General features: G+C 58.8%; 2 protein-coding genes across 2 annotated transcripts in view; one reads left to right on the top strand and one right to left on the bottom strand.

Annotated features, from left to right (window-relative positions):
• The first annotated feature begins 248 nt into the window (after positions 1 to 248).
• Positions 249 to 23251, top strand: LOC110469952 (semaphorin-3D). Its single transcript, XM_031505988.3, has 18 exons — positions 249 to 418; positions 11790 to 11993; positions 16670 to 16830; positions 17521 to 17583; positions 17807 to 17926; positions 18252 to 18354; positions 18455 to 18583; positions 18861 to 19006; positions 19234 to 19348; positions 19456 to 19525; positions 19883 to 20027; positions 20104 to 20326; positions 20447 to 20535; positions 21025 to 21066; positions 21331 to 21488; positions 21692 to 21756; positions 21929 to 22059; positions 22142 to 23251. Exons 1-18 carry the CDS (start codon positions 268 to 270, stop codon positions 22553 to 22555), a joined length of 2529 nt encoding a protein of 842 aa, XP_031361848.2. The 5' UTR covers positions 249 to 267; the 3' UTR covers positions 22556 to 23251.
• RAD54L2 (RAD54 like 2) overlaps positions 23174 to 26039 on the bottom strand; it is a 68638-nt gene continuing 65772 nt past the window's right edge. The window contains exon 23 of the mRNA XM_021529167.4: positions 23174 to 25908. Within this exon, the coding sequence (XP_021384842.2) occupies positions 25841 to 25908 (68 nt within the window). The 3' untranslated portion in view covers positions 23174 to 25840. The remainder of the gene's footprint in view (positions 25909 to 26039) is intronic.

The raw sequence follows: 26039 nt of genomic DNA, 5'->3' as shown, positions 1-26039 counted from the left end.
TGGAGTTGCCCATGGACCACAGCTTTCCTTTCTACCCCCGATGCCCACGAGCCTCTCCCATCTCTTCGGCTTCCCAATCCCCAGCCGGAGCGCCGCATCCGCGGCTTTCCTATCCCCGTCCGCGAGCTGCGCCGCGAGCTGCAGGGATGGAACTTCCCGGGAAAAGAGGAATATTCCTTTCTTTCCCCGCGGCTGCATGGGCCGCACGATCGCGCACCGCTAGATGGCAATTGCGGCGTGCGCACGGCGGGACGGGGCAGCCGCAGGATGCCGCGGCCGGGATCAGCGAGGGGCTGCCCCCGCTGTCCTCCCACCTCCGGCTCCTCCTGCCGCCGCAGCCCCAGGTGCTCCGGCCGCGCTGCGAGAAGCCGCTGGAGGGGCGGCAGGGTGAGCATCGCCTCCGGGATCCCGCTGGCCGGTGAGTAATGAGCGATGGTTAATCGATTAATTAATTGCTCGTGAGCCCGGCTGCTCCGGGCTGCCTCGGTTCGCTCCCTCAGAGCTGCCTGGGGTGGCATTCCCGGCGGAGCAGGAGCCGGGGTTGATCAGTCATGAGCTCTTCTGCTTTCAGTCAGCTTCGTGGTGTTTTACAGCTTCGTGCAGAGTAACTCAGGAGTGACTGGGCTTATCCCGGCCCCCGTGGAGAGAGCAGAGCTCTCCCTGCCGCTCTGCTTGCCCTGGCACGGCATGAAAAGTTCTACTGACCTTTATAGAATCGTGGAGTGCTTGGAGTTGGAAGGGACCCTAAAGGTTACCTTATTCCGATCCCCCGATCTTCTATGTTTGTGTCGTATCTTTTAATGCTGTAACTTGGGTCCCAGGAGGTTTTGTGCTTTTTTACTACACTGAAGCTGTTTTCAGAGCTGGTTTTTCTAGGGTTTCTTAGCTTCAATGCTCTATTTTGCTGCTGAGGAGCCCAAAAACCCACACTGAGCTAATTGGCTTTGCCACTGCTCAGAGATAACTTTGTGAGATTTCCCCTTCCTCACCAGCTAGCAATCAGTCATTTGCCTCCAAAACGGTTGTGTCATTCTTGATCTAAGGAGAAAAAAAAACCAAAAAACCAGCCTCCCTGGTCAGTGAGGGAATTGTCCTCTGCTTGGGCTTTATAAAATCTGTTGGGACAGGGAAATCGTGTTTCTTCAACCCCCTCTGCAATGCCTCAGCTCTCAGAAACTCGGGTCAAGTGATACAGCAGGCAGAAAAGAAACAGAGCCTGAGAAATGCTGAGTGCTCTGCAAAGGAGTCCCTTAACTAATGATCCTTCTGCTTGGAAGCATCACAGATCTCGGGGATGGATGGCTGGGAGTCAGGAGACTTGCATGCCTGAGTGTCCTGAGAGTGACGGGTGGGTTTCGGCGTGAGGGGCTGATACACAGGGTGAGGGAGGAAGGAGAAGGCTGAGTGGTTGTTTATGACCAGAAACAAATAAAAAAACACTTAGAGGACTTAAATTAAGACAAAAAGGGTAATTTCTTTCTTTCTACCCTTGAACTAAGACAACCCTTGGCATGAATCACAGCTCCTGAGTGTGTACCCTAGAAGGCATCTGGGCCATGGGATGTGCTGCTCACTGAAAATCAGCTCCAGTGAGCCTGCCCTTAGTTAAGAAGTTTATTGCCTTTAAAGAACCATTGCTTTGATCCAGCTGCTGAGCACTGTCAGGAAAATACTGCTAAACTGGAAAGCAGCACTTTTTCCCTGCAGCCATGTGCCCAAGGGAAGGGGGAAGTGCAGCAGGAGATCTGGTCCCAGAACTGTGGCACACATGCCGGCCACGCGCCCCGAGTGCGAGCCATGGGGAGCTTTCTCCTCGCCCAGTGGAGCGTGTCCAGCCTTCTGCCAGCCACTCCTGCTCTGCCTTCAAAGGGAGGGGTCAGGCAGCCCTGACGGGTCACTGGCTTGACACGATGGGCTGCTGGAACAGATAGATGACTCCTGCTGAGTTAACGGTATTGAGAGCGACAGAGACACAAACACCCCGGTGATTAATGAGCCGGGGATGGGGAAGTCAATCCGAAAGCCAGGGCTGAGATATCAGCCCTATAAGAAATATGGGAAGAATTCACCCCTAATCTAATCTCACTGAATTCCACAAGTGTGTAAGACAAAGATCATTTGCTGCAGTTCCTTAGGTTGAGAATTTAACAGGAAACCCCCAAGGATGTGAGATGTTCTCCCAAATCCCATCATGCCTGTGCACGGAGGCTGGAGAGCAGCTGCCACAGCCTGAGCCATCTCATCTGGCTGGACAAGAGGTGATGCCCAGGCTGTGGTGCTGCCAGCAGCAGCATCCAGCAGCACCCAGCTCCAGGACAGGGAGCTGGAGCCAAGTCTGGGGTCCTTGGCAGCTCCTGCCCTTTGCCAAGCCCAGCCCAAGCCAGCAGGGCTGGCAGAGGTTCCAGAGGGGATTCTGCTGCCTGGCTCTCTGCTGTGCTCCTGTGGCACACGCTCAGGGGCTGTTTACAGCAAGCAGGAAGATTTATTATAAATTTTGGCTCCCAGACTCTTGGAGCTGCCTCTTCCTCCAAGTTTGGGCTCTCCCCACTCCGTCTGGGATTACAGTGAGAGGAAGTTCAGAGAGCACAGGGCAATTAGATCCTTACAGGCACTCGCTTATATGGTTACAAACCCACAGAGATCAGTCAGCTGAGTCATCTCCTGGCCTGGAGGGGCAGCCAGGATTGGCTTTTGGATGGGGAATAGGGGGACACACCTAGCCTCACCTGCCCTTTTTGAGGAGCCCCCATTTGGAGGAAGTCAGATCAGGGGATCGTGCTCCCCACTGCTTGGAACAGGGAGAAAAGAGGGGAGTGGGAACAGGGGGACAGATGAAAATTACCTGTCCTGGACTGGGTCTCCATCCTTGGTCCTCTCTGGTCCTTGCAAGCCACCTGACGCCTCCCTGCTCCCACCCTGCTCACAGGACCTGGCTGTACCTTCTCCAGCACATTTTACCTGGGGAAACTGAAGTACAGGATGATGAAAGGACTTGTGTAAGTGATAGGGCTGGACTCACAGTACCTAGTTATTTTCCCTCCCTAAAGACTAGATGATCTCAAAACACAGCCATAAACCCCCAGCATCTCCTTGCAGATAAATGCCATGAATGACAGAGGTTCTACAGTACCCAGAAAGGAGTACTCTATACTCCTGGCAGAGATAAGCCTTTATTACTTCCCAGTGTAGTTGCTGTAGGATATTTGGGCTTTGCCACCTCCATGCTCCATGTACCCCCTGATCTCCCCCAGCTCCACTGTACCTGCAGGCATGCTACATGTGTGCTCCAGACCAGCACAACCCCTCTGCACTGTCAGCATGGCATGACATGGAGCACAACTGTTGCCAGCATCAGCCCCTGTTGACTTGGGAGCCTGCCCAGGGTCTGGTTTCCCTGGAACAACACTGCTCACAAGCACTCAGCTGTGTGGGGTTATTGTTCTGCTCTCGTGCGCTGGCGGGCTGCCATTTATTGTGTGCAGGATCTCCCCTGCTTCTCCCACCGTCGGGTCCAGGTTTATTTCCCCCTTTTCTAGGAGGAGACCACTGATGTCAGCTAACTTGGCCTGAGCTCTTTGTCGTGTGAAAAGGGGAAACAAGGGCTTTCGGTTTCAATCTGTCCCTTGCTTGTCCTCTGAGGGAGGAACTGGCCTTCCCACAGTGTGTGCTCCCACGGGCGGGCGGTGACACCGTGACAGCTCTGCCACCATGTGCCAAAGCCACGTGCACGGAGTCAGGCCCAGTGCTGAGCTGCTCTGTGCTCTAGGAGGATGAGCTGCTCTTTGGGGGAAGATGAGATACTTGGGGTCAATCCCTGCCCTGCTGTGCTTCCTATTTGGCCATGAGCAGGTCACTTAATCCATCTGTGCCTCAGCCCCACGCTAGAGTAATGCCAGCCACTGTGGCCTTCTGTGGTGGAACCCCATGCAGGTGAGTTCCTGGGGGGCAGAGAGGCCTACACGTGAGGTAGGGATTGGGCAGGAGGACACGGCACATGGCGCTGTCTGCTTCTGCCCCTCTGGAGACACTGGCAGAGGAGCCGTGCTGGGAGGGGGTACCCCCATTTGTGTCCGTGTTCTGGGCTGGCTTCTGCCTGTGTTTGCAGGGCAGGGAAATGACAAAAGCAGGGCAGCTGTGTGCTTTGGAGCATCCTGCTGCGGCTGCCCCGGTTCCCGGTGTGAAGCTGCCCAGCTCCTGCCCTGTCTCAGCTCCGCCCGGAGCAGACCCCGCGTCTCCGGGGAAGTGACCGAGCGACCTGGGGGGAACGGCCCGGCGGCCATCCCAGCGTCTCTGCTGCTCCCTGCTCCCGGGAAATAGCCGGCACAGAAGCTGCAGCCGCGGTGCAGGCAGCGCCCCGGGCCGCTGCCGGGATGCTGCGGTGGTGGCAGCGCTGCCGCCGGCGGAGCCCGTCCGGGGCCGGGGCGGCTGCCGGGCCCGGGGCTCCGCAGGGCTCCAGGGCTTGCGAGCCAGGCACCTTAGCCGGCAAAACAGGCGGTAATTCCCGAGCAGCCCGGCCAAGAGACTCTGAGAAGAAGCAGATAACGGGTCAGGCACCCTCCATCCTCATTAAAATATTTTCTCCGGCGGAGCCCCCCACGCCTGCCCAGCCTGTTCCAATTAGCGCAGCGGCCAGGAGCGCCGGGAGCGGGGCTCCCGCTGGTGAAAACAAAACACTGCCGAGCTTTCAAGTGTCGGGGGAGGCGGGTGGCCCCAGCTGGGACAGCCGTGTCGCTGGCTGGCAGTGGTGAAGTGGCTCATGAGCCAGGTCACCGAGCAGCAGAGCAGGTGTTTCATGGCCGGCTCCTGCCTGGAATGCGGAGATGTGGCCAAGCTAAAAGCACTCTGAGTGGTGCTGAGCATCCCCGTCCAATAGGTTTGGAGGAGGGAAGCAATAATCACAATGTGAATGAAGAAAATCAATGTCACAGATCCTGTGGGCTTGCTGCAGATAGCCTTGGCATCTTCGGGAAGCAATCGGTGCTGTCCTGGGAGTGCTGGGACAGGCTGCAGCCTGCCCAGGGAACAGGAATTCTTTTGCCACGGATGTCTCCCTGGAGATGGAGCTGTCCCTCCCAGCCCTTGGGTCTCTGCTGGAATTCTTTGCAGGGGTCCCACCAGGACTCAGCCAAACCCACCACGTCTTTTCCAGAGGTCACCAAAGGAGCAGCAGCCTGTGACACTGGGTTCCAGCTGGTGACCCAGGGCTGGTGAGCTCTGTGTTGAAACTCCAGGTGTCACCCATGGAGGATTTACAGCCAGCCCATGAAAGAGGAGAAGCAAACCTGCCCCTTGCTGGAGTCCATGCAGATCCCTGGCCTTGGAGCCCTTGTCAGCACATGTGGGATTCACCCAGGCTGAGCCTGGAAAATCTGAAGCCCAGAGAACAACTCCCATGTGGAGCAGGGCCCTCGAGCCTCCCCAGGGCTGTGCTGAGTGTCAGGCCATGTGGCAGACAGGTGACAAGAGTGGGTTTCAGCACTGGGGTATAAATGGCTCTGAGGAATTCAGTGCTGCCTCTGGGGACCCCCGAGGCTTTGGGGACCTGGCCTGGCAGCTCAGCAGGCAGTACACAGCCTCTTCTCTGCCTTACTTGGGTACTTTAACAAAACATTAAAGCATGGCAAGCCCCCTCCAGTCATGAAGTGCCTCTTCTGAGAAGAGACTGCAGGAGTTGGGCCTGTTTAGTCTAGGGAGGAGAAGACTGAGAGGAATCCCATTAATGCATATAAATATCTCAGGGGTGGGTGCCAAGAGGATGGTGCCAGGCTCTTCAGTGGTGCTCAGCAACAGGATGAGGAGTAATGGCCATGAAGCAAAACACAAGAAGCTTCACCTCAACATAAGGAAGAACTTTACATATAGGGTAACAGAATACTGGAACAGCTCCCCAAGAGTGTTGTGGAGTTTCCCCTCTCTGATGACATTCCAAACCCACCTGGACTCATTCCTGTGTAACTTGGTCCAGGTGGCCCTGTCTTGACAGGGTGGGTGGACTGGATGATTTCCAGAGGTGTCTTCCAACCCCTACAATTATGTTATCCTGTGAAAGAAATTTAAGCTTCTCAATTGCACTCGAAGGCAAATTGTGAATTTAATATGCTGAGTCAGCCCAGAGTTTAATACACTTATCTACACTTGTTTCTCCTCTGTTTTATCTATGGAGGAACACAGTCCTCTATGAATTTGCCACTTCCCACTGGTGTCCCAGTGTGGTTTGCTGTTATGGTTTGATACTGGTATAATGTGCCAAGCAAATAAAGGCTGCACTGCACTCTAACTAAAACTAAAAAGAGCAAGTTTTTCTAAAATTTTACTTTTAACCCTTCTGTGTTCTCAGAGGCGTGTCTACTTTTAATTAGTCGATATCTAAATTGACTTCTCCTTTCCGAAAAAAATTCTTTTTCTATATTAAACCACAACATTTGCCCACTCCAGGAGCCCTGGGGTGGGCAACAGCACTGTGGCACTGCTCTGTGCTGGAAGCTGCCTGTGCTCTGGCAGCATTTTAGGTGAGAGCAGATGTGCAAGGTGCAATAAATGCTTTTTGTTTCCATTCAGCTTTCTCTGTACATTGGACTTGCTGCCTTCCTGGGGCTGGATGCCCTTGGGGTAAATTAGGAGGAGGAACAGTGGATGTCCCATACAAGCAGCACATTCAGGAACATCCAGAAATCCTGTAGGGACTGGAAGTAGGGGCTGCTGCAGCCCTTCACTATGCCTGTCACTGTGCCCTGGGACAAGCCCACTGCTGGGCCACCTTCCCAGCCAGATGCCCAAGAGCCAGGCCAGGTCAGGCTTCACCTCTCAGTAGCAAGGGAAAGGTGGGGACTGAGCCAGCAGCCTCTCAAGAAAGGGATTAGCAGGATGTTAAGGGAAGCCAGCTCTTTATCCCTTCATAAACAGTTATTAATACCCTGGCCAGCCTCAGGCTTGGCAATTCCCCATTTGCTTTCAGAGGATGTGGTCCCAGCTGGAGCGTGCCTGCAGCTACTGTAACTTCAGGGGGACAAGCACTGTGCTGTGCTTTTGCTCTGAGGTGTCACCACAGGCAGCCAGGGCCCTCTGACAATGCCCAGACCCCTGGGCTGTCCCTGCCCCACTGCCATTGTCACCCAGTGCCCATGGGCGGGGAGCCCCCCGGCCGGCAGGGGTGACATCCCGAGGGTCTGCAGTGTGCCAGCAGCAGCTGGGTGCCTTTGTCCCCACCCGTGGTGCTTGGCACAGTGCAGCAGCGCTGCCTGGCAAGGAAGGGTGGTCTGGGGCTAAGTGCAGCCAGGGGATTGAATCTCAGGAGGTGGCAGTGGGGGGATGTCCCGGCTGGACAGGATCCTGCTGGCCCCTGGCTGTGTGATGGCAGAGATGGGGCTGAACCTGGAGCAGCCTCAGCCTTCTGCTGCTGCCCAGCAGTCCCTTATCCAACCCCTCCAAAAATCTCCTCCCTTCGATCTCTGCGGATCCGTGCGGGCACGTGTGACCTTGCTACTGAAGGTTTCGCTTAGACCCCGACGCTTCAAGGGCACGCCGTGATGTCCCAGTGCCACCCAAGCTCTGGCACTCGGTTTTGCGGTCCCAGCTTTGATGTCACGGAGCGGGACGGTCACGTCCTCCTCCCACAAATCACTCAGCACCACAGGCTCCCGCAGGGAGTGGCTCTGCCCCAGCCTGGCAGCTCGGGGGAAGGCAGGGAGGGCTCACCCATGTGTCTTTGTCCTTCCACTGGAGAAAGTCGACAGCTGCCTCTCCCTGCAGCTGCCGGGGAATCCATCATCCCGCAGGGATGGAGAGGGACAGCCCTGGGCTGAGCAGGGAGGGGGCAGGAGGTGATTTAGGAAGAGGGACAGCTGCGGGCAGGGCACGGGGCCAGCAGCTCCGGCTGTGCACGCTCCCCTCACGCGTGGCTCCGCATCCCCACGCACGGAGCACGGGCAGGCACGCAGCTGCCCGCAGATGTGCGTGCGGGATGGGCACCCGGGCTGAGTCCCCTGCACCTCCTGCCCTGGCTTTGTCCCTCAGCTTCCTTGCCAGGGTGTGACTCTGTCCCAGCTCCCAAAACTGGCAGAGGGGGAACCACCCACACCAGGCTTATGCCGGGAGAGGCAGGACAGTCTCAGGAGCGTGGGGCTCACGTCTGGGAGCCAGGGCTTGGGTGCTTGGGAACTTTGGGAAGCACCAGCCCCATGGAGGGGGTCTTGGCTCCCTGAGGCTCCCCCCTCTCACGGCGATGTCTATCCCAGCGCTTCTGTCCCCTCGTGGGGTGATCCCTACGGATGGATGCTGACCAGGAGAGCAGTGCCTCTCCTCCCCCCGTCCCTCTCCCTTGAGGTCCCCCAGCTGTTGGGGAGCGGCATTTCGCCTCCTGCCGCTGGCCCTGGCAGCCCTGCGGTAACCGGAGAAGGCAGCAGGCTGCCGGTGCGTGGGGATTAGCCGGGACACAGCCGGGGCTGTGAAAGCAGCGCAGCGCACGGAGACCGCCGCTGGTCGTGCTGCGGGATCGCCGCGGAGCCGAGTTCAGCACGCCCTTCCCTCTCAGAGATCATCTACAGCCCCATAAACCCACTGCTAGCGCCCTTCCCCCTCTGAAATTTGGGCTGCTTTAAACTATTCACGGCATTGCAACACAAAGGGGATGTCAGGAGGAAATTGGCGCTTTCGCGGGTAAATTATTCCCTCCTGTACCCACGTCTCAAATAAAGGAGATTTGTCTTTTCTCTGGGCTGCTCGCTCTCTGGCAAGGCTTTCCAGGGGATTTGGTGAGACAGCCCAGAACCTCAGACCTGCTGGACTTCTGTTCTGTGGAGAACTCAAGGCAGCCCTACTGTAATTTAAAGGGAGCTTATAAAAATGAGGGAGAGTGACTTTCTACACAGCCAGATAGTGATAGATCAAGGGGGAAATGGTTTTCCTAAAAGAGGAGAGATTTAGATTAGATGTTAAGAAAAATTCTTTACTGTGAAGGTGGTGAGGCTCTGGCATGTGCTGCCTAGAGAAGCGGTGGCTTGTCCATTGTGGAAGTGTTCACAGCCAGGTTGGATGGGCTTGGAGTAACCTGACCCAGTGGGTGGCATCCCACATCTGGAGCAAGATGATCTTTAAGTCCCTTCCAACCCAAACCATTCTGTGATCCTGTCACTTCTGCAGTACTCCAGTAGAAGGGGAGAGAGGGAGGGAGGGAGGGCACAGGGTAGCCACTGGGACCAGGGTACCTGGTGGACTGCTGGCAGCCTCAGCCCAGCACCGTGGTGTCACCACCTGTGCCACCTATGCCTGGCACTCCTGGTGACTGCCAGGCCCCCAGAACAAGACTGCCATCCCCCAAGTCCTCCCCTGCAGGTCCTGTGGTGCCTGGAGTATGAAATGTCAGCCCCCAGCCTCCCCTTCTCTTGGCAGCCCACCCTCATCAGCACTTCCCTCTCCAAACTGAGATGGAAAGAGCTGCAGCTCTGGACAGTTGATTATTTAAAGCTGTCGGGAGTGTTTAATTTAACCCTGGATTCATCATTCCCAGCTTGTTTCCATCCACCAGGCACCCGAGCTCCCCTCTCTGTGTGAGCTCTGCCGAGCCCTTCCCCTCCAGCAGATCTGTTTGCTGGTGCCCCCGCGCTGCCTGGCACAGCCAGGGATGTCCTTGTGCCAGGGGCTGCGGGCACAGGCAGCTCAGGGGGCTGTGCCAGGATTTTAGCCAGGTGTCAGGAGGTGGATGTGCTTCACCACTGCCTGGGCACGATGGGAGGGAGCCCCAAACACTCATGAAAGGAAGACACCCATAGGAAGTGTTCCTTACTGGAGGTTATCCTCTGGCAGTTTTTTTATTTCCTTATCTGCTGCAAACCCCTCGCTTTCCTATGCCTGTGCCCAGCTGTGCCAGGGCTCTGGGATCCTCCTGGGCATGGCTGTGGCTCCTGCTGCCATCAGCCCTTTTGGCATTCCCAGGGCAGGATACGGAGCGCTGGTACAGCCGAGCTGTTCACGGGAACGCATGCCTGGCCCTAAAGTTCACCGTGTGTGAACGTGTCCTGAGGCAGCAGCAGTGCCCTGCCTGCCATCTGCAGAATCCCAGCCTGTCCTGGCATCCCCTGGGTCGTGAAAGATTCCTCCGAGTCTGCCTTAGCCCAAAGTTAAGCCTAGCACAGACTCAGCTCCATTTATAGAAACCTTCAATTAGAGGACAGCATTTTCCCAAGCCCTGCAGCAACACAACGCACTTTGGAAAAGACAAAAAAAAAAAAAATTCTCTGTCAGATCCCAGCCCCGTCCTTGTGATGACCCTTGGGACAGCAGTGCTCGCTCAGGGCACGGCTGTGAGTGCACAGGGAGGCTCTGGGAGAGCTCTGCAGGTGCTGGGCTCTGAGATGCTGCTTGTCACTGCTGCTGCTGGGGACGTGTTTGTGGCAGCAAGGGCAGCATGTGGCTGATGGGTTCCTAACAGAGAACCCCACCTCTCCTCAATGCAGGAGCAGCCTGAACCTGGCTAAACCCATCATGCTTATGGGATGCTTTTTCCCCCCTAGGCAATGGTTGATGTGGAAAAGTGCCCAGGAAGGGCTGTCTGGGTGGAGAGAGCTGCCCCAAACTAGAGGGACAGAGCACAGCACAGCCACTGCCCTGAGGTCACATCCATGTCCCAGAGTGGTGCCAGGTCTCCTGGTAGAGGGGAAGGACCTGGAGCAGCAGCAGCATGTTGTGCTGACCAGAGTGAGATCCAGGCAGTAGTGAAGGCAGGGAAGGGGCAAGAAAGGAGCTGCACCCCATCCCAACCACAGTTTGCTGCTGGGAGAGAGAGAAAGCCCAACTCCACCAGCCCAAACCCTCCCTCCTAGGCAGAGCTGAGAACTCCTTCTTGTGCAAGGCAATTGGAAAGGCTTGGCTCCACCATCCCTCCCACATCCCATTGCTGGGATGGCAGGAATCCCCTGCTCCTTGTGCCAAGAGCCTCTGGGCAGGGATGAGCCAAAAAGCTCATTTTAAATCTTTCAGTCATGGGACTGGAAGAAGTTAATATGCAGCAATAGGGGGAGTTAGTCAGAGCTACCATGCAGGGACCAGGTTTTTTATTAAGTGGAGAAAAAGCATCTAAGTAGCCTGGATTAAGTGGTTAGAGCTGGCAGGCCAGCCCTGCTCCTGGCAGGGGCTGTGGGAGCTGCTGTGAGAGGCTGTGAACCCCTGTACACCTCCAAAGGGTGTGTGTGTGTGCGTTAAAGAGCCCTTCCAACCCACAGCACCCTGGAGCCAGCGGATGCTGGTGGCCTCAGAAAGCTCTGTGGTGACAAGGAATTTGCACAGATCCTAGCCAGAGATGTGTCATGCACACACGGAGCCACAGATGATATTGGGGAGATCACAGATATGGCATTTATGGATGGTGTTCCAAAACATAAATTCCTCTTTCAGTGAAAGGGATGAGATTTAACCCCAAGCTGAGAACAGATGAATATTAGGGATTATGCACCAGGCTCTGCCAAGCACTGGAGTCCGAGCAGATACTGAGCAGAGCATGCCCAAGCTCTGAGAGCCCACTGGAGGGTTGGAGGGTACCATGCCCTCACGTCAGCCACCTCCAGGATGCCCAAATCCCAGTTCTCCCAGGTACCACATGATGTGGGCACGCTGGCATCACCCTGCACACCTCCCCTAGGCAGGCTGGAATAGCTGCCCTGTGAACTCCCTGGGCATGGAATGTGCTGGAGCCCCCAGGGGGGTGGAAGGTAAGAGGGTCCCAGCCACAGCTGCCTTCCCAGTGCCCACACTGGCCCAGTGCCCACAGTGAAGCCTTTCCCCTTCTCTGCTTGCAGCCGGCGTTGGAGGTGGCGTCTCGGCGCTGGACCATGGTGCTGTGAGGGCGAGCAGACCCTGCCTCCTTCCCTGTGCCAGCATGTGGGCTGTCCCTGGCCACTGGCTGCCCCTGGCCACCCTCCTGCTCTGCCTGCTCCTGCAGCAGCTGGGCAGCAGCAGGGCATGGAAGCAGCACGCCCCACGCCTTCGCCTCACCTACAAAGGTAAGGGGCTCCTCGGGGTCTGCACCTTGCCTGGGAGGGCTGGGAGAGCATCCTCCAGGGAGCAAAAGGATGGTCAGGGCTTGGGGACACAGACAGCCATGTGGTCATGGCTGTAATCTCTCCACACTCTGGGCCCTCAGGATGTTTCAGGGGTGAAGACCCAAGCACAACCCCTGGGGATGCTGCACCAGTGCTGCTGCCATTGGAAAAAGAGGTTGAACAGAGAATGCCCTGCCCTGATCCAACAGAACCCTGGGACAGAGGGGATGTGTCCTCCTGCTCAGAGTCACTGGGGACCTCTCTTGGTGTGTCCTGGGCTGGGGCCGAACTGGGTACCACTGGGGAATGTCCCCTGCCTTCTGCTCACAGGGACACTGAGCCCCAGAACAGACTCACCAGCCTCTTCCTCTGCCCCCCACCACCACAGTCCTACCCCAGCTCAGCCCTTCTGCTTTTGATCCTCCTCTTCTGCCAGGAGAGACTGATTCCCTGTTCAGATCATCTCCCTGCTGTGCTTCTCCCTTCCTCCCCGCATCTGTCTCTCTGTTTGGATGATGAGTTCCTCAGGGGAGGCACAGTTTGCTCCTCTCAAGCCTGATGCAGGGGGGACTGCTTTGGTGACCTGACAATGCAGCAAGGGCAGACTGACAGGTAGCACAAAACACAGCCCAGAGAAGTGTGGAAAGGGAGTACCTACAGAAAATTTACAGGGGAATGGCCTGACCAACTAGAGCAGAACCCTGCCAGCTTGGCAGCTTCTCACCCTGCCATGAACCTGCAGCAAGGATGTGGCCAATTGAGCTGCTTTCAGCTTCTCCTATATGGAAAACAGCATGAGCATGAGCTTTCATTGGAGGATGGCAGCTCAGCACATCCCCAGTGCTGCCCTAGATGTGACCATTGGGAGGGCTGGCCCAGCCCTCTCCACACCTGAGAGAGGGTGGAGCAGTTTTCCCATGGGCACGGCACTCCAGGCTCCAGGGCCATGCTCTTGGCCCACTCCATCACCCCGAGAAGCTGCTCTCCAGGCAGGGACAGCCAGCACAGTGAAAGATGCTCCCCTTTCGTGGCTGGAGAGGGCTGAACCTCCCAGGGTGCAGGATACCTGTGTGAGGAGATGGCCCTGCTGATAGCCCAGCTCAGCTCTGCCTTTCCTTGGAGCCAGAGGAGGCAGATGGGGCTGCTGGGGCAGCTGGAGGGAAAGGGGACCGCTGACTTCAGAGCCCCACAGGGTCCCGGAGCCAGGCATGCCAAAAGCCCTCACGCCTTGGGCAGAGGCAGAAGAGGAAGCTCCCAGCATCAGGAGGGCTCAAGCACGAAGTGAACAATGGCGAAGGGATGTGACTCATGGACAGCACGGGGCAGGTTCAAGGACACAATGCCTTGAGAAGTTTAGGTTTAAAAACCCCTAGGAAAAAAAAATAAATAAAAGGAGGCGTTTGAGAGTCCATCCACGGGATCAGCCGCGCCCACAGATCCCAGCATGGGGGTGGCGGGCAGAGCCCTCGGTGGGGCGCGGAAGACGTAAGCAGGGTCGGGAGAAGGAAATGACAGCAGCCAGGGCCGGAGAGCGCAGGAAGGATGGGGCACAGGGCACGGGGCCAGGAACAACAGCAGCGGCTCCCACCCTGCCGAGGAGCCGAGGAGGAGTTTATAACAGCACCCAGGGGTAGGTGGGCTCAGCTGGCTCAGCCCTGGCATGCCTGAGCCCGGCCTCTCCTTCCCCAGGCTGCGCTGCAGGGAAGGCACGGCACGGCTGCCGGCCTCTCCTGCGGGAATACCCCAGGAGCTGGCACCCAGCTCCTCTGCCAGCCTTTGATCTGCGGCCAGGCAGGACTCAGAGGCTGCCACCGCACAGCGAGTGCTCCGGAGCACGGGGAGGTCACGGGCCCTGGTTATCGCTCCCAGGGCTGCCCTGGCACGTCCCTTATAGCCAACAGCAGTGAGGGGCCAGAGCCCGATTTAGCACCAAGCTTGCCCTGGGCTTCAGGGATCTCCTCCGTGGGCTGCTGTGCCTGGTGAGGGGGAAGGGGAAAGGGCAGCCCTCCGGCACAGCCGGGCTGTGACCCCAGGAAGCTCAGGGTCACCCTGCACGGGGGATGCTGGGCTGAGGGGCAGGAGGAGATGATGGATGGGACAAGGCCATCCATAGCGGTCCCGGCAATAAAGACAAACACCGTGGCCTTGGGAGATAGCGAACACAAAGGAGAGGATATTTCTCTGGGCTCACCCATAGATTTGGCCATGGCACGGCTGCTGCAGAGCCCCCCTGGCTCCCTGGCTCCAGTGTTGGGTTTGGATCTAATGACCCGAGGGTGAGAAGAGGCTGGTTTTGAGCAGCAGCTTTCTGGGTCTGGATCCCAGCACTCGATGTCCCCTTGGTGAGGGAGCAGAGCCATGGGGTCAGGCTCAGACCCTCCTGGTCATTAACCTGCCAGAGGGAGCAAAGGCAGGGCAGTGAGTCCTTCCAGGGTTTCTCCCACAAACTACCAGAGGCAGCAGAGAGGCTCTTCCATCGCCCTGCCTGACCTTGTCCTCACACAGGGCTGGTGCAGGTCAGACAGTGACCAGCAAGTGACATTACTAGGACCAGGCTTGTACCCATTCCTCTTAATTACACTCACGTACCGGATGAGCCTTTGCCCTCCCACCCCAGCCCCCCTCCCCAGAACCCTGCCTGACATTTCCCCCGGATCAGGCAGGTCCTGGGAGCGTTGGCAGACACAGGAGGGTGAACGATGCACCGCACCCTGTTGGAGATCCAGCAGGGACAATGGCCCGCAGGAAGGGACAGGAATTCAGCTGTTAATCCCATTCAGCTGGTGGGAAATGGCTTGGAAGCCTTCTGCCCTGTATCTCTGGTGCCCAAAGGAGAGCCCTTGGGCATGCGAGGAAAGGCAGGGAGTGCAGCGGGGCTGTGAGGTTTTTGTGCAGCAGGAGGAGAGGCAGGAGCTCCCTGATGTGGTTTGGAGCTGCTGCTGGCAGAGGAGGATTTGTGTCCCCGCCGTAACCGGAGCTGCCCGGAGCAGGGGAGAGGGAAGCGCTAGCTGGGAGCCAGCCTGGCTGCTGGATCGGGACCCACGCCTGGCCCAGCAGGGACCAGCAAATGTCAGTGACGTCTCCAGCCCCAGGCTCTGGCCCCGCTTCCCCTCTGCCCTGGAAAAGGAGTGGAAGGAAGTGAGACAGGCTCCCGGGTCAGCCGGTTCCCTTTGGATGCAGCCGTGCCTGTGCCCACGTCCAACCCCACCTGCAGCCGGGGCCGCACGTCCGCCTGGCCGGCAGCGATTCCCTGACCACCTCCTTCCCTCTGCTCCTGACACACTGCCTCACTCCATGCGACTTCGGGCAGACTTTCAGCCCGGATCTCACAGGTTTCCCTGAGTTTCCAGCCACATTCAATCTCCTTCAGCCCCCATCCAGTGCAGCCCATCTCCATTTCCCCCTCCCATGGCCTCACCTTTGCCCGTTACCCTGCACTGCCCTCTATCCCCAGCCACGTCCTGTAACTTCTGGAGAGGGAAGAGATGTGTTATGACTTCTGGAAGCTCCAAGGACTGCCTCACTGCTGGTTTTCTCTGTCTTGACCCCTGGGAGCAGGGCTGGGGGGTGGCAGCTGCTTCGGTCCCGTGTCAGTGCAGCCGCTGCTCCTGCTGTATGGGGGGGGGCTCACCCCAGAGACAGCCCCCAAACCTGGCACTGCACATCACGGACCAATACTGGCCCCAGGGATGTTGTTTCCGGAGTTTTAACCAACACAACAGCTTATTGTCCTCCTCACACACCCACATGGCCACAACTGTGCCAGAAGGGCCAGGCGAGCCACCCCGGCTGCTCTGGGAGGAGCCGCAGCCAGAGCAGCAGAGCCTCTCCCACCATCCTGTCTCTGCTCCCAAAGGAGTGCATTGGGTCATGGCACCCGTGGATCTTTCCCAGTCTAATGCTGAGTTTAGGCTGTGCCTCAGGACACAGAGTGGGAAATGAGGAGTGCTGGGCTGGGATGGCACTGGAGGCACAGATGGGGATTTCCCCTACGAGGGTCAGTCCCAGTTCATCCATCCTGCCTGACATGGGGTAGAGCCCAGCAGCCACTTTGCAGACTCAGAGGCTTAGGGGTGTGTGCAGAGGGTGTCCAGAGCAGGCTGTGCTGGCTCTGTTTCCATACAGCCTTTCCTTGGAGAGAGGCTTTGCCCCAGCAGCAGCAAAACCTTTTTTATGTAAACTCCCTTGATCTGAACCCCGGGGAAAACACGCCAGGAGTCACAGCAAGTGAGTCACCTCTCTGCTCCATCTTCTGCCCACGGTTTCAGGGTGGCTTTGGGGCTCCAGGAGCTCCTCTGGAAGGCAGGCTGGAAGCTGAGCACCCCGAGCTACTGGGGCTGAACCCCTGTCCTGCCCTGTGCCTGCAAACCAGCCCAGCTAGGGCAAGGTCAGCACAGTTCTGCTCTCTGCAGGAGTGATGTTTCCCCTCAGCTATGCACGTGGAGGAGGCTCCATGATGAGCTCAGGAGCACTAAGGGTGGTGGGTTTTGCCAAGGCAGTGGCAGGAATGTCGTGTACCCTTGGAGCAAGGATAGGTAACCAGAGCTGTCCCAGAGAGGGAGGCATGGGGCCTCTGGCTGCAGTTGTGTCATTCATGGATGGGTTTCTCTTTCTTCCACCTTGTTTGTGCTCCTCAGACCTGCTGAAATCCAACAGCTCTCGGCTGCTGCTGGCCTCAGGGGATGAGATGGATTTCCAGGCTCTCTTGGTGGATGAAGACAGAGCCTGGCTGATGGTGGGAGCAAAAAACCATATCTTCCTTCTCCACCTGGACCATCCCAGCAGAGAGCCTGAGAAGGTCAGTGCTGGGAGGATGGTGGCCCTGGCCAGGCTGGCCTCTTCCTCCTTGGGAGCCACTCCTTGTCCCAGCGCCAGGGCGTGGGGGTGGATGTGCTCTGAACTGGGCTTTTCTAACCTCACCAGGGACACATTTACACCAGGATGTCTCAATCAGTGGGGTCAGCCCATCCCTGGTGGAGCTGAGCCCTGCTGGGAAGGGCTGGCGCCAGAGGGACAGGGTGGCTTGGCCAGGAGATGTGACCTGGGTGGACTGCGGGCAGTGCCCAGAGCCCTGCTGTCACACCTAGTCCCTGCTGCTGCTGCAAGAGCTCCAGCAGCGAGTCACTAATGTCATCCCAAGACATCCTGCTGGCTGGGTGTATGGCCAGAGCCCAACAAAAGAAAATCCCATTAAGGCGCTGGAGCCTGGTGTTCCCACAGGCTGGGATCCAGGAGAGCCTGCCCACCGCCTGGGTGGGCCACGGCACGCCCAGGCCGTGTCCCCGTGCCAGGTTTGCTCTGAGTTGATTTGGCAGGCTGCCCACCGGGCCCTGGGGACTTAGGGGGGTGTCAGACCTGTGCCAGAGCAACCCCATGTCCTCACTGTGCACCCGAGCCTGGCAGTGCCTGCTGGCTGAGCCTGCTCCCACTGGTGCCACGGGAGGCTGAGGGAAGCAGGGGCTGCATCCGTGGGGTCTTTGTGTTTCAGATTTTCTGGCCAGCCCCCAGGGAGCAGGTTGAGCACTGCCAGCTGGCAGGGAAGAACGTGGAGGTAAAGTAGGGTTGGCAGCCCCCACCCATTGCCTTTGGCAGCTCAGCAATGATATTAAACAACCCCATCACCCTGAAATGGAGCCTGGGGGTCTGCCTGGAATGGCATTGTGGAGCCAGCCCGAGCCGAGCCCAGCTGAACAGCTGCCAGGACAGGGTCTGGCCAGGCTCCACACCCCCAGCAGTCACCACAGCTCAGCCCTGACAAAATCTCCCCTGTGCAGACGGAGTGTGCCAACTTCATCCGCCTCCTGCAGCCCTTCAACCAGAGCCACGTGTTCGCCTGTGGCACCGGCTCCTACCAGCCTGTCTGTGCCTTCATCCAGCTGGGAGCCCGGGGGAAGGTGAGGGACACCCTGGACTGACACAGCCCTGAGCAGAAAGTGACAAGAGACCCCTCTCCCTGGGAGCAGGGGGAGAGGGACCCCCAGAGCCTCGGGAGGGTGGCCAGTGTGGAACTATCCCTGGAATTCACATGGAGAGAGCAGCTCTGGCTTGGGGCTGTCAGGGTGTCCCAATGGGGATGGGACCCGGTTCTGGCATTCCCCGGGAGGAGCCCACTCGTCACAGACACACCAACCTCCTTCCCATCCTCTCCCCTCTTTCCTCCAAGTTCCAGCTTGTTCTCAGGCTCCCCCTGGGCTGACATGTCCCCCTTGGCTCTGGCAGGGTGCCAGGGCTCCCCGCATGCAGTTGGTGACCCACTCCTTGGAATCGGGGCGAGGACGATGCCCCTACAGCCCCCACGAACCCTTCACGGGACTCCTCATGGGTAAGAGGGAGTGAGGAGCAGTGGGGATGTTGGGAGGGGAGTGCTGGGAACAACCTCTGCTGGGAGGTACTGTTCCCACCCACACCCCCTGACCCTGCAGGTGGGGAGCTGTACTCGGGCACCTCCAGTGACTTCATGGGCAGCAGCGCTGCCTTCTTCCGGACCTGGGTGCACGGGGCCGAGCAGAGCTACATCCGCACGGAGCAGAACCAGGACCACTGGCTGCACGGTAGGGCCTCTCCTTCCAGCTGGGGAGAGGCTGGGGCCAGAGCTCTAATCTAGGCCCTCTCTCCTTTCTGGGGTGAAGCACTGATGAAGCCCTGGTGGACCCATGCTCCATGTTCTACAGCCTGAGCACTGGGAATGGTGTACTGCCTCCTGGGAAGCCAGGTCTCCATGGGCCTCTGTCCCCTCAGTGCCTCACACTGTTCCCAAGGGCTTTCAGAGCAGTACCCCAGGGTGGGGTCAGGATACAGGGCCACACTGTGCTGCTTCTTCCCCCTCAGAGCCCACGTTTGTTGGTGCCTATGCCATCCCTGATACCTACAACCCCCACGATGATAAAGTCTACATCTTCTTCCGTGAGACGGCCATGGACGCTGGGCATTGGGAGCAGCGGCACATCCACGCCAGGGTGGCCAGGGTCTGCAAGGTCAGTTTTCAAGGCCAACACCCTGTGGCCTGTTGTCCCACCAGGTGGGCTTTTACCTGCTTTGGACCAAGGAGCACCCCAATCAGAGGAATATGAAGGTGTCACTGCACACCTACCACAGGCAAAAAGCTCAGGGCTGGGAGTGTCCCTCTGTGGGAATGAGGAGGGCACAGCAGTGGAGGAGACTCAGAGAGGCTGGACTGATCCTGGCTCTTGGTGCCTGGCAGAACGATGTTGGAGGGAAGCGCAGCCTCATCAACCGCTGGAGCACGTTCCTGAAGGCCCGCCTGGTGTGTTCCATCCCCGGGCCCCAGGGCACTGAGACCCACTTCGACCAATTGGGTGAGTGCCCGGCCCTGGAATGCAGCTCCACCGTGGCTGCTCCCTCCAGCCCGCCCCCAGCATGCCCACCTGCACCCTGTGCCTCAGCTCCACCCCTCTCTTTGCAGAGGATGTTTTCCTCCTGCGCACCCGGGACCCCCAGAACCCCCTTGTCTTTGGGCTCTTCACAGTCTCCAGGTGAGCAGGACCCTCATGTGGGACAGGCCCTGTGTGGACTCACCAGCGCTGTCCCCAGGGAGCTCTGTGGGGAGAAGGCAGCACCACCACCCAGCTGGCTGAGGAAGGGCCACCAGCATTTCCCTGCCCTCCCTGCCGCTGGTTCACCCGCACATCGTTACGCACGCTTTTGGCATCGGCACAGCCAGCGATCCCCGGGCTGCACTGGCTGTGTCAAAGCGATTCCTGCCACCCCCGGGGAGCTGTGCGCGACTCCAGGGCTGGCAGGGGACAGCGTGGGCTCGAGGGGGGCGGCTGTGCATACACCTGGTCCCCGTGGAGCGGCCGGGCCACTGAGAGCCCTGTGCTTCCCCACAGCGGTGTCTTCAGTGGCTCTGCCGTCTGCATCTACTCCATGGCTGCCGTGAGAGCTGCCTTCAGCGGCCCCTTCGCGCACAAGGAGGGATTCGACTACCGCTGGGTGGAATACAAGGGCCGCGTCCCCTACCCCCGCCCCGGCACGGTAAGGGAATGGGGAGCAGCGGGAGGGGCGGTGGGACGCACCGGCCTGGCCCTAATGCAGCCCCTGTGTCACACAGTGCCCCAGCGAGACGTACGACCCCCTCCTGCAGTCCACCAAGGACTTCCCCGACGAGCTGATCAGCTTCATGCGCAGCCACCAGCTGATGTGGGAGCCCGTGTACCCGCAGGGCCGGCAGCCCGTGCTGCTCCGGGTCAACGTGCCGTACCGGCTGCGGCGGCTGCTGGTGCACCGGCTGGACGCGGAGAGCCGGGAATACGACGTGCTCTTCCTCGGCACAGGTGGGAGCTCACCCGGCTCTGGGAGCGCTGCCACCGCGGGGCAGCTTGCGTGGCACTCTGGTCCCGCCAGCCCGCGGGTGCTCCCAGCCCTGACAGATCCTCCGCCCGCTGCCTTCACAGATGACGGCAAAGTCCTGAAGGTGGCCCTGGCCGGCGGGGTGAGCCGCGGCCCCGAGGTGATCAGCCTGGAGGAGATCAGCGTCACTAAGGTACAGGCAGCCAGGGTGGCACCACGGGGCCTGAAGTGACAGGGTTGGACCACACAGCCACCCGTGGCCCTGACACCCTCCCTGCAGGCTCTGCAGGAAGTCACTGGCCGCTCTCGGGGAGGTTCTCACCTCACTGCTGGGGGCTCCCACCCACCCTGGGCAGCAGAAAAAGTCCGAGGGGCGCCAGTGGGACTGGAGCCAAGTCATCTTCCAGCTCCCCATTCAGTCCCTCAGGGGGCATGTGGGTTGCACTTTGGAGCCCACACTGAAATGGGAGGGCTGAGCTCAATTTGAAAGGAGGGCTGCCGGGCAGAGCTGTCCTGGGCTGCCCATGCCAAGAAGGGCCAGCCCAGGGCCCAGGCTCCTTGCATGGAGCAGGTGACCAGGGACCTGGCATCCTGTAATCCCTGGGGGCACAATCCTACTTGGTAGGCTGGGGCCCCCAGGAGGGACTGACGTGGCTGCAGCACCCTCTTGTTCCCCCTCCAGGTACCTTCTCCCATCCTGGACATGAAGTTATCACCAAAGCGGGTGAGTGTCCCTTCTGCTTCTCCCTAAAGCAGTCCGGGGACAGGGATAGAGGCCAGCTCATCCCAGCCCTCTGCCGGGTCCCTTGGCCCCAGGGGGCGCACATTAGGGAATGTGATCCTGCCAGGGCTTTAAGGGAACGGCAGGCTCTCTCTCGCACTCCTCCTGTCCCCCAGTGTCTCACCCAGCACGGGGCAGGGCTGTTCCCTGCCAGCCCCGGTCTCCAGCCGTGGGTGCTGACTGCTCCTGTCCCGCTTGCCCGAGCAGCAGGAGCTGTTTGTGAGCAGCACCCACGGGCTGCTCCAGCTCCCCCTGTACCGCTGCGAGCTCTACGGCAAAACCTGCACCGACTGCTGCCTGGCCAGGGATCCCTACTGCACCTGGGACGGCAAGACCTGCGCCCCACACCTGCTCACCGAGAAGAGGTGAGTGTGTGCCCGGGCCAGCCCTGCACGCCCCTGCGAGGAGATGCTGTTGGGAGCCGGGAAGGGCAAGCGGCAGACCTGGAGCTTTTCCCATCAGCCAGATCCCTACTGCCTCTCTGCCTGCCTGTCACCCACCCTTTCCTAGTCCCCCTTCTTGAGGCATTGCCGCGGGGGGATCCCACACCCTCTCTGCTCTCCCACAGGCGTGCCCGCTGCCAGGACGTGCTGAAATCTGACCCGCTCAGCCAGTGCCAGGACACGGCAGAGGGTGAGAGCCAGCTCCGGTGGGGGCAGCCAGACCAGGGAGCGCCATGCCCAGGAGGGCGGGCGGCACCGCGCAGGGAACGCAGCGCTCCCACCACGGGCTGGCTGCTCCGTGCTGCCCGCCCTCCCTCCGGTCACACAGCCCCGCTCAGGGCACGCACCCCTCCCCTGCACAGGGAGAGCCGCGGTGGAGAAGGTGGTTTTTGGGGTGGAGAAGAACTCGACCTTCCTCGAGTGCCTGGCGCGCTCCCCGCAGGTCACGATCCGCTGGCTGGTGCGGCGCGGCGAGGAGACAGCCCCGAGCGAGGTACGGGACAGGGCAGCAGGGACGAGGAGCAGGGCGGCTTTTATCCCCACGGACTGACCCACGAGCTCTGTCTTCGCCTCAGGTCAGGAACAACGGGCATTTCTTGGTGCTGGAGCAAGGGCTGCTGATCCGCCAGCTGTCGAGGGAGGACGTGGGCACCTACGAGTGCCAGGCGGTGGAACGCTCCTTCTCCCGGCTCCTCAGCCGGTACAGCCTCCGCGTCATCAGGCATGAGGCCACGGAGCTGCCGCCGTACAAACGGAGCAGGGCGGTTGAGCCGGGCGGGACCCACCAGAGCCCCCGGCCCCGGATTGACCTGCACCCGGGCTCCAAGGGCTTCCCGCGGGCCCTGGGGGCACCGGGCACCAGCCTGGACGCCTACTGCAACGCCCTGCGGCTGCAGGAGCGGCAGCGGCAGCGAGCCTGGCACAAGTGGCAGCACCCGTCCCCCGACAGCAAGAACGGCCGGGTGCGGAGGCACCCGCAGCGCCTGTGAGGGGCAGAGGGAGCCAGGGCTGCCCACAGCTCCCCCCGGCCTCTCCAGGGCCCTCCTCGCACGCCGGCTCCAGCTCCGGGACACCGCTCTCCTGCCCGTGCAGAACCGCCTCGCTGTTACTACCTCAACCCCCGCCAGCCCCGCGGCCTCTCCGCGCCCCACGGGGCACCGGGGCCAGGGCACGCAGCCCCCGCCGCCTCTCCGAGACTCACAGCTATTTACCTGCAGAATATTTATTTTCCTTGCTTTCCCCTGGCCTTGACTGATGACAGCAGCAGCAGTAATAAGCACAGAGGACAGGGAAGGGCAAGGGCCAGCTGTCCCAATGGTTCCCTGACTCCTGCAGCACGCAGCCCAAGCAGGGCCGGCCGTGTGATGCCTCCCTCTGCTCTGGAGGCAGCAGAATGTTCACCTGAGTGGCTGCCGAGGTGTGGATGGAGCCCAGGTGCTGCTGAAAGCAGCAGGACACAATTGCTGGCTGAGGCTGGGCTCCAGGTGTGCAGAGATGCTCATGCCCAGCCCAGCTCCAACCCACTTCAAATGACACCACTTTCCTTTTTTCATTTTGACATTTATTTTACTGGGAAAAAGAAAAAAAAAAAGAGAAGCAACAGGCAGTTATACCAACTTACAATTTATTATTTTTTTAAAAAATGACATGAAACACAAGTAAAAATAAATACATCATATAAACAACGAATTGTTCAAAGTCTCTGTTCTGGGAGATCAGGCGAGCACATCCCGTTCAACAGAGAGAAGAGGGAAGCACATGGTCATGCGTGGGGCCAACCAACAGACCCACCTGGCTAGTGATACTCTTTCCAACCACAACAAGACAGGCCACAAACTAAGGCGGTAGTAAAAAAAATAAAATAAAAGGAAAAGAAAAAAAAGAAAAACCCAAACCAACAGAAAACCCCAAATGAGACTCAGTGATGGATTCCTTCAGGCTCCCATGGACATGCCAGACTCCAGCTCCGAGCCAGGCACCATGAAGCAGCCGAGGCAGCGGTGGTGGTCCGGGAGGTGGCAGAGGTTGCTCTCCCTCACTTGCCCCATCGTCCCTTCACAGGGAGCATTTGCTCCAAGGTGCAAGGAGCCATCCCTCACTGTAATCTAGTTGGACTATGGTCCCTGTTCAACCTCTGCCCCCCACCCCAGCCCTCCCCCACCCGTGGTCCTTCCAAGACTGGATCAACAACATTTATTCCAGGGTGGCAAGAAATACCAGATGTGAAGGTATTTGCTGCACTTGTCCCTGCTGGCCTGGAAGCCACCCTCAAACTAGCAACAATCCTCACACCTTCAGCCTCTTGAGTTTGTTGCCCAGAGAAGCTGTGGCTGCCCCATCCCTGGAAGTGTCCAAGGCCAGGCTGGACAGGGCTTGGAGCAACCTGGTCTAGTGAAAGGTGTCCCTGCCCATGGCAGAGGGGCTGGAACAAGACAATCTTTAAGGTCCCATCCAGCCCAAAGCATTCTATGATTCACTGACATCATTAAGTCAAAATGCACATCTTTTCTAGTGAAGACCCCGTGGAAATCCCACCCTTTGCTTGCCAGAATATTTGCTTTCTCCAAGTAGCTGCACCCAACCTCCCCACCCACCCAAACACTCCAGGACAATGTGCAGCAGATCCTGCCCAACATGGGCCAGGCTGGGCTGTGTTGTGCCCACCTTGCAGCCCACCAGGAAGCCGCAAGAGGCACATCAGCAGGGGGGGCAACAAGCCCACCAAGCCCAGGGCACAGAGCAGCAGCAGCCGCCCTGTGCCCATGGCACTATCCCACAGTGGTACCCAGCCTTCACCCGGTCCTCAGGAGAGCAAACTTCCCACCAAAGGCAAGGGCCAAGGGCTGGGTGCCAGCATAGACGGCCAGCTGACCATTCCTGAGGTCCCCACAGATCTGCCCTGGCCTTGGGCTGTGCTCAGATATCTTTCTTCCTGTCCAAAACCCTCTGAAGAGGGTCCTGTGCTGCTGTCCTCAGTGTCACCCACAGCCTCTCTGAGAACCAGCAGCTGCTTCCCATCAGGTCATTTGGAGACAGAAATTCAGCAGCAAGAGAAGAATTTAACCAGTGCAGGGAAAACCCCTGTTTCAAGCTCAGTAAAACCAAGAGAGAACCCTCTGCAGCAGAGTCACATGCTGGAGAGGAGAAACCTCTGGGGAGAGCAGGTGAGGGAGAAGAGCAGGCCCCAGGGGATGGGGAGTTTTAGAGCTTAGAGAGCTCCTCCCACTGGGAATAACCCACACTCCCCTGTGGCTTCTGTGGGGCAGAGGGAATCCTTCCCATGGCACTGTGAGAGAGCAGGTGCCTTGGAGCAGCCCCAGCCACTGCCAGCTCCATGGGAGCGCTGTGGCCAGGGCATCTCTGTGACCACCTCAGCCGAGGCTCTGCCAGGGCCCATCCCCTGCCTAGGGGAGCCCAGGGCTGGTGGCTGGGGCAGAGCTGGGCTGGGGCTGCACAGGGGCACGTGCTGTGCAGGGCCCCTGCGCTGCAGCTGCCGGGGCTGCGGATGTTTGCCGGCAGCAGGTCATGCACGGGGCAGCCACCCACAGGAGGGTGCCAAGGCCTGTACGAGCCATGGTCACACAGGAAGTGGAATGGCCCTCACACCCCGCCCTGGTGCTGGGTTAACAGCCAGCCTCAAGCACATTCTGCACCCTGTGGCAGCAGAATGGCAGACATCCTCAGCTCCTACAGCCACAGGGCTCAGGCTCTGCTGGGGGACCACTGGAGAACATCAGGCGGCAGCACAGGGATGTGCCAGGGCCTGCTCTGGAAGCCCTGGGTGCTCTCCTGGAGAGACAAGGAGCAGAGAGGTGTGCAGTCACCAGAACCACATCCAGACCACGGTGCTGACTGCCCCCAGCCACATCTTCACACCTTGCCCCAGCACAGGCCCCATTCAGAGATGACATGGGAGAGTCCCGTGGATGAGCCCCACAGGAAGGGCTGGGGCAGCCGCAAGGCTCTGGGGGATCTGCTCGTGTTCCCACATCCCACACGTGCCCACAGGTCTCAACACTTGCTACTCTCGACAAGGAAAGCCCTTGCTTAGGTCCATTCCCCAAATCCACAGGAAAACTGACAGCCTCACAGGGATGCAACGGACATCTGGGCAAGCTGGTCATACAATCAGTGTCACAGGGTAGTGCATGAGGTGGACACACAGAGCACAGGAGGGCATGACTCACAGATGCAGCACTGTCAAGTCTTTGGAGAAACTTGCATGAACACCATCAGTTAATTTGCTTTGTTACTTTTGTGGGGGGGTTTGATTTTTATTTCCATGGTGCATCCAAAGACAAGTTGTCCAGCAGTTTGCTCAGAACCCCTCGGTTTTCAACTCCTAGGATATGTTAAAGAAGAAAGCACTATTTTAATGTTTGTTTTCTTTAAAAAAATAATTAAAATAATTTGCATAGCTAAACTGTTGATCTAAGGCTTCTATGAATGGTGTGGTTATGTTTGACAGACAAT

This window comes from Lonchura striata, chromosome 12 (genome assembly GCF_050655825.1).
Source record: "Lonchura striata isolate lonStrDom1 chromosome 12, ASM5065582v1, whole genome shotgun sequence".
Classification (NCBI taxonomy): domain Eukaryota; kingdom Metazoa; phylum Chordata; class Aves; order Passeriformes; family Estrildidae; genus Lonchura; species Lonchura striata.
This window is presented reverse-complemented; position numbering and strand designations above follow the sequence as displayed.

What these genes read in the sequence shown, in the direction of transcription:
- LOC110469952 (XM_031505988.3), top strand. Translation starts at nt 268, where the DNA reads ATGCCGCGGCCGGGATCAGCGAGGGGCTGCCCCCGCTGTCCTCCCACC. An exon ending in AGCTGGGAGCCCGGGGGAAG is followed by an intron (nt 17,927 to 18,251) that starts GTGAGGGACACC and finishes TGGCTCTGGCAG; the next exon opens with GGTGCCAGGGCTCCCCGCAT. An exon ending in CCAGGACCACTGGCTGCACG is followed by an intron (nt 18,584 to 18,860) that starts GTAGGGCCTCTC and finishes CTTCCCCCTCAG; the next exon opens with AGCCCACGTTTGTTGGTGCC.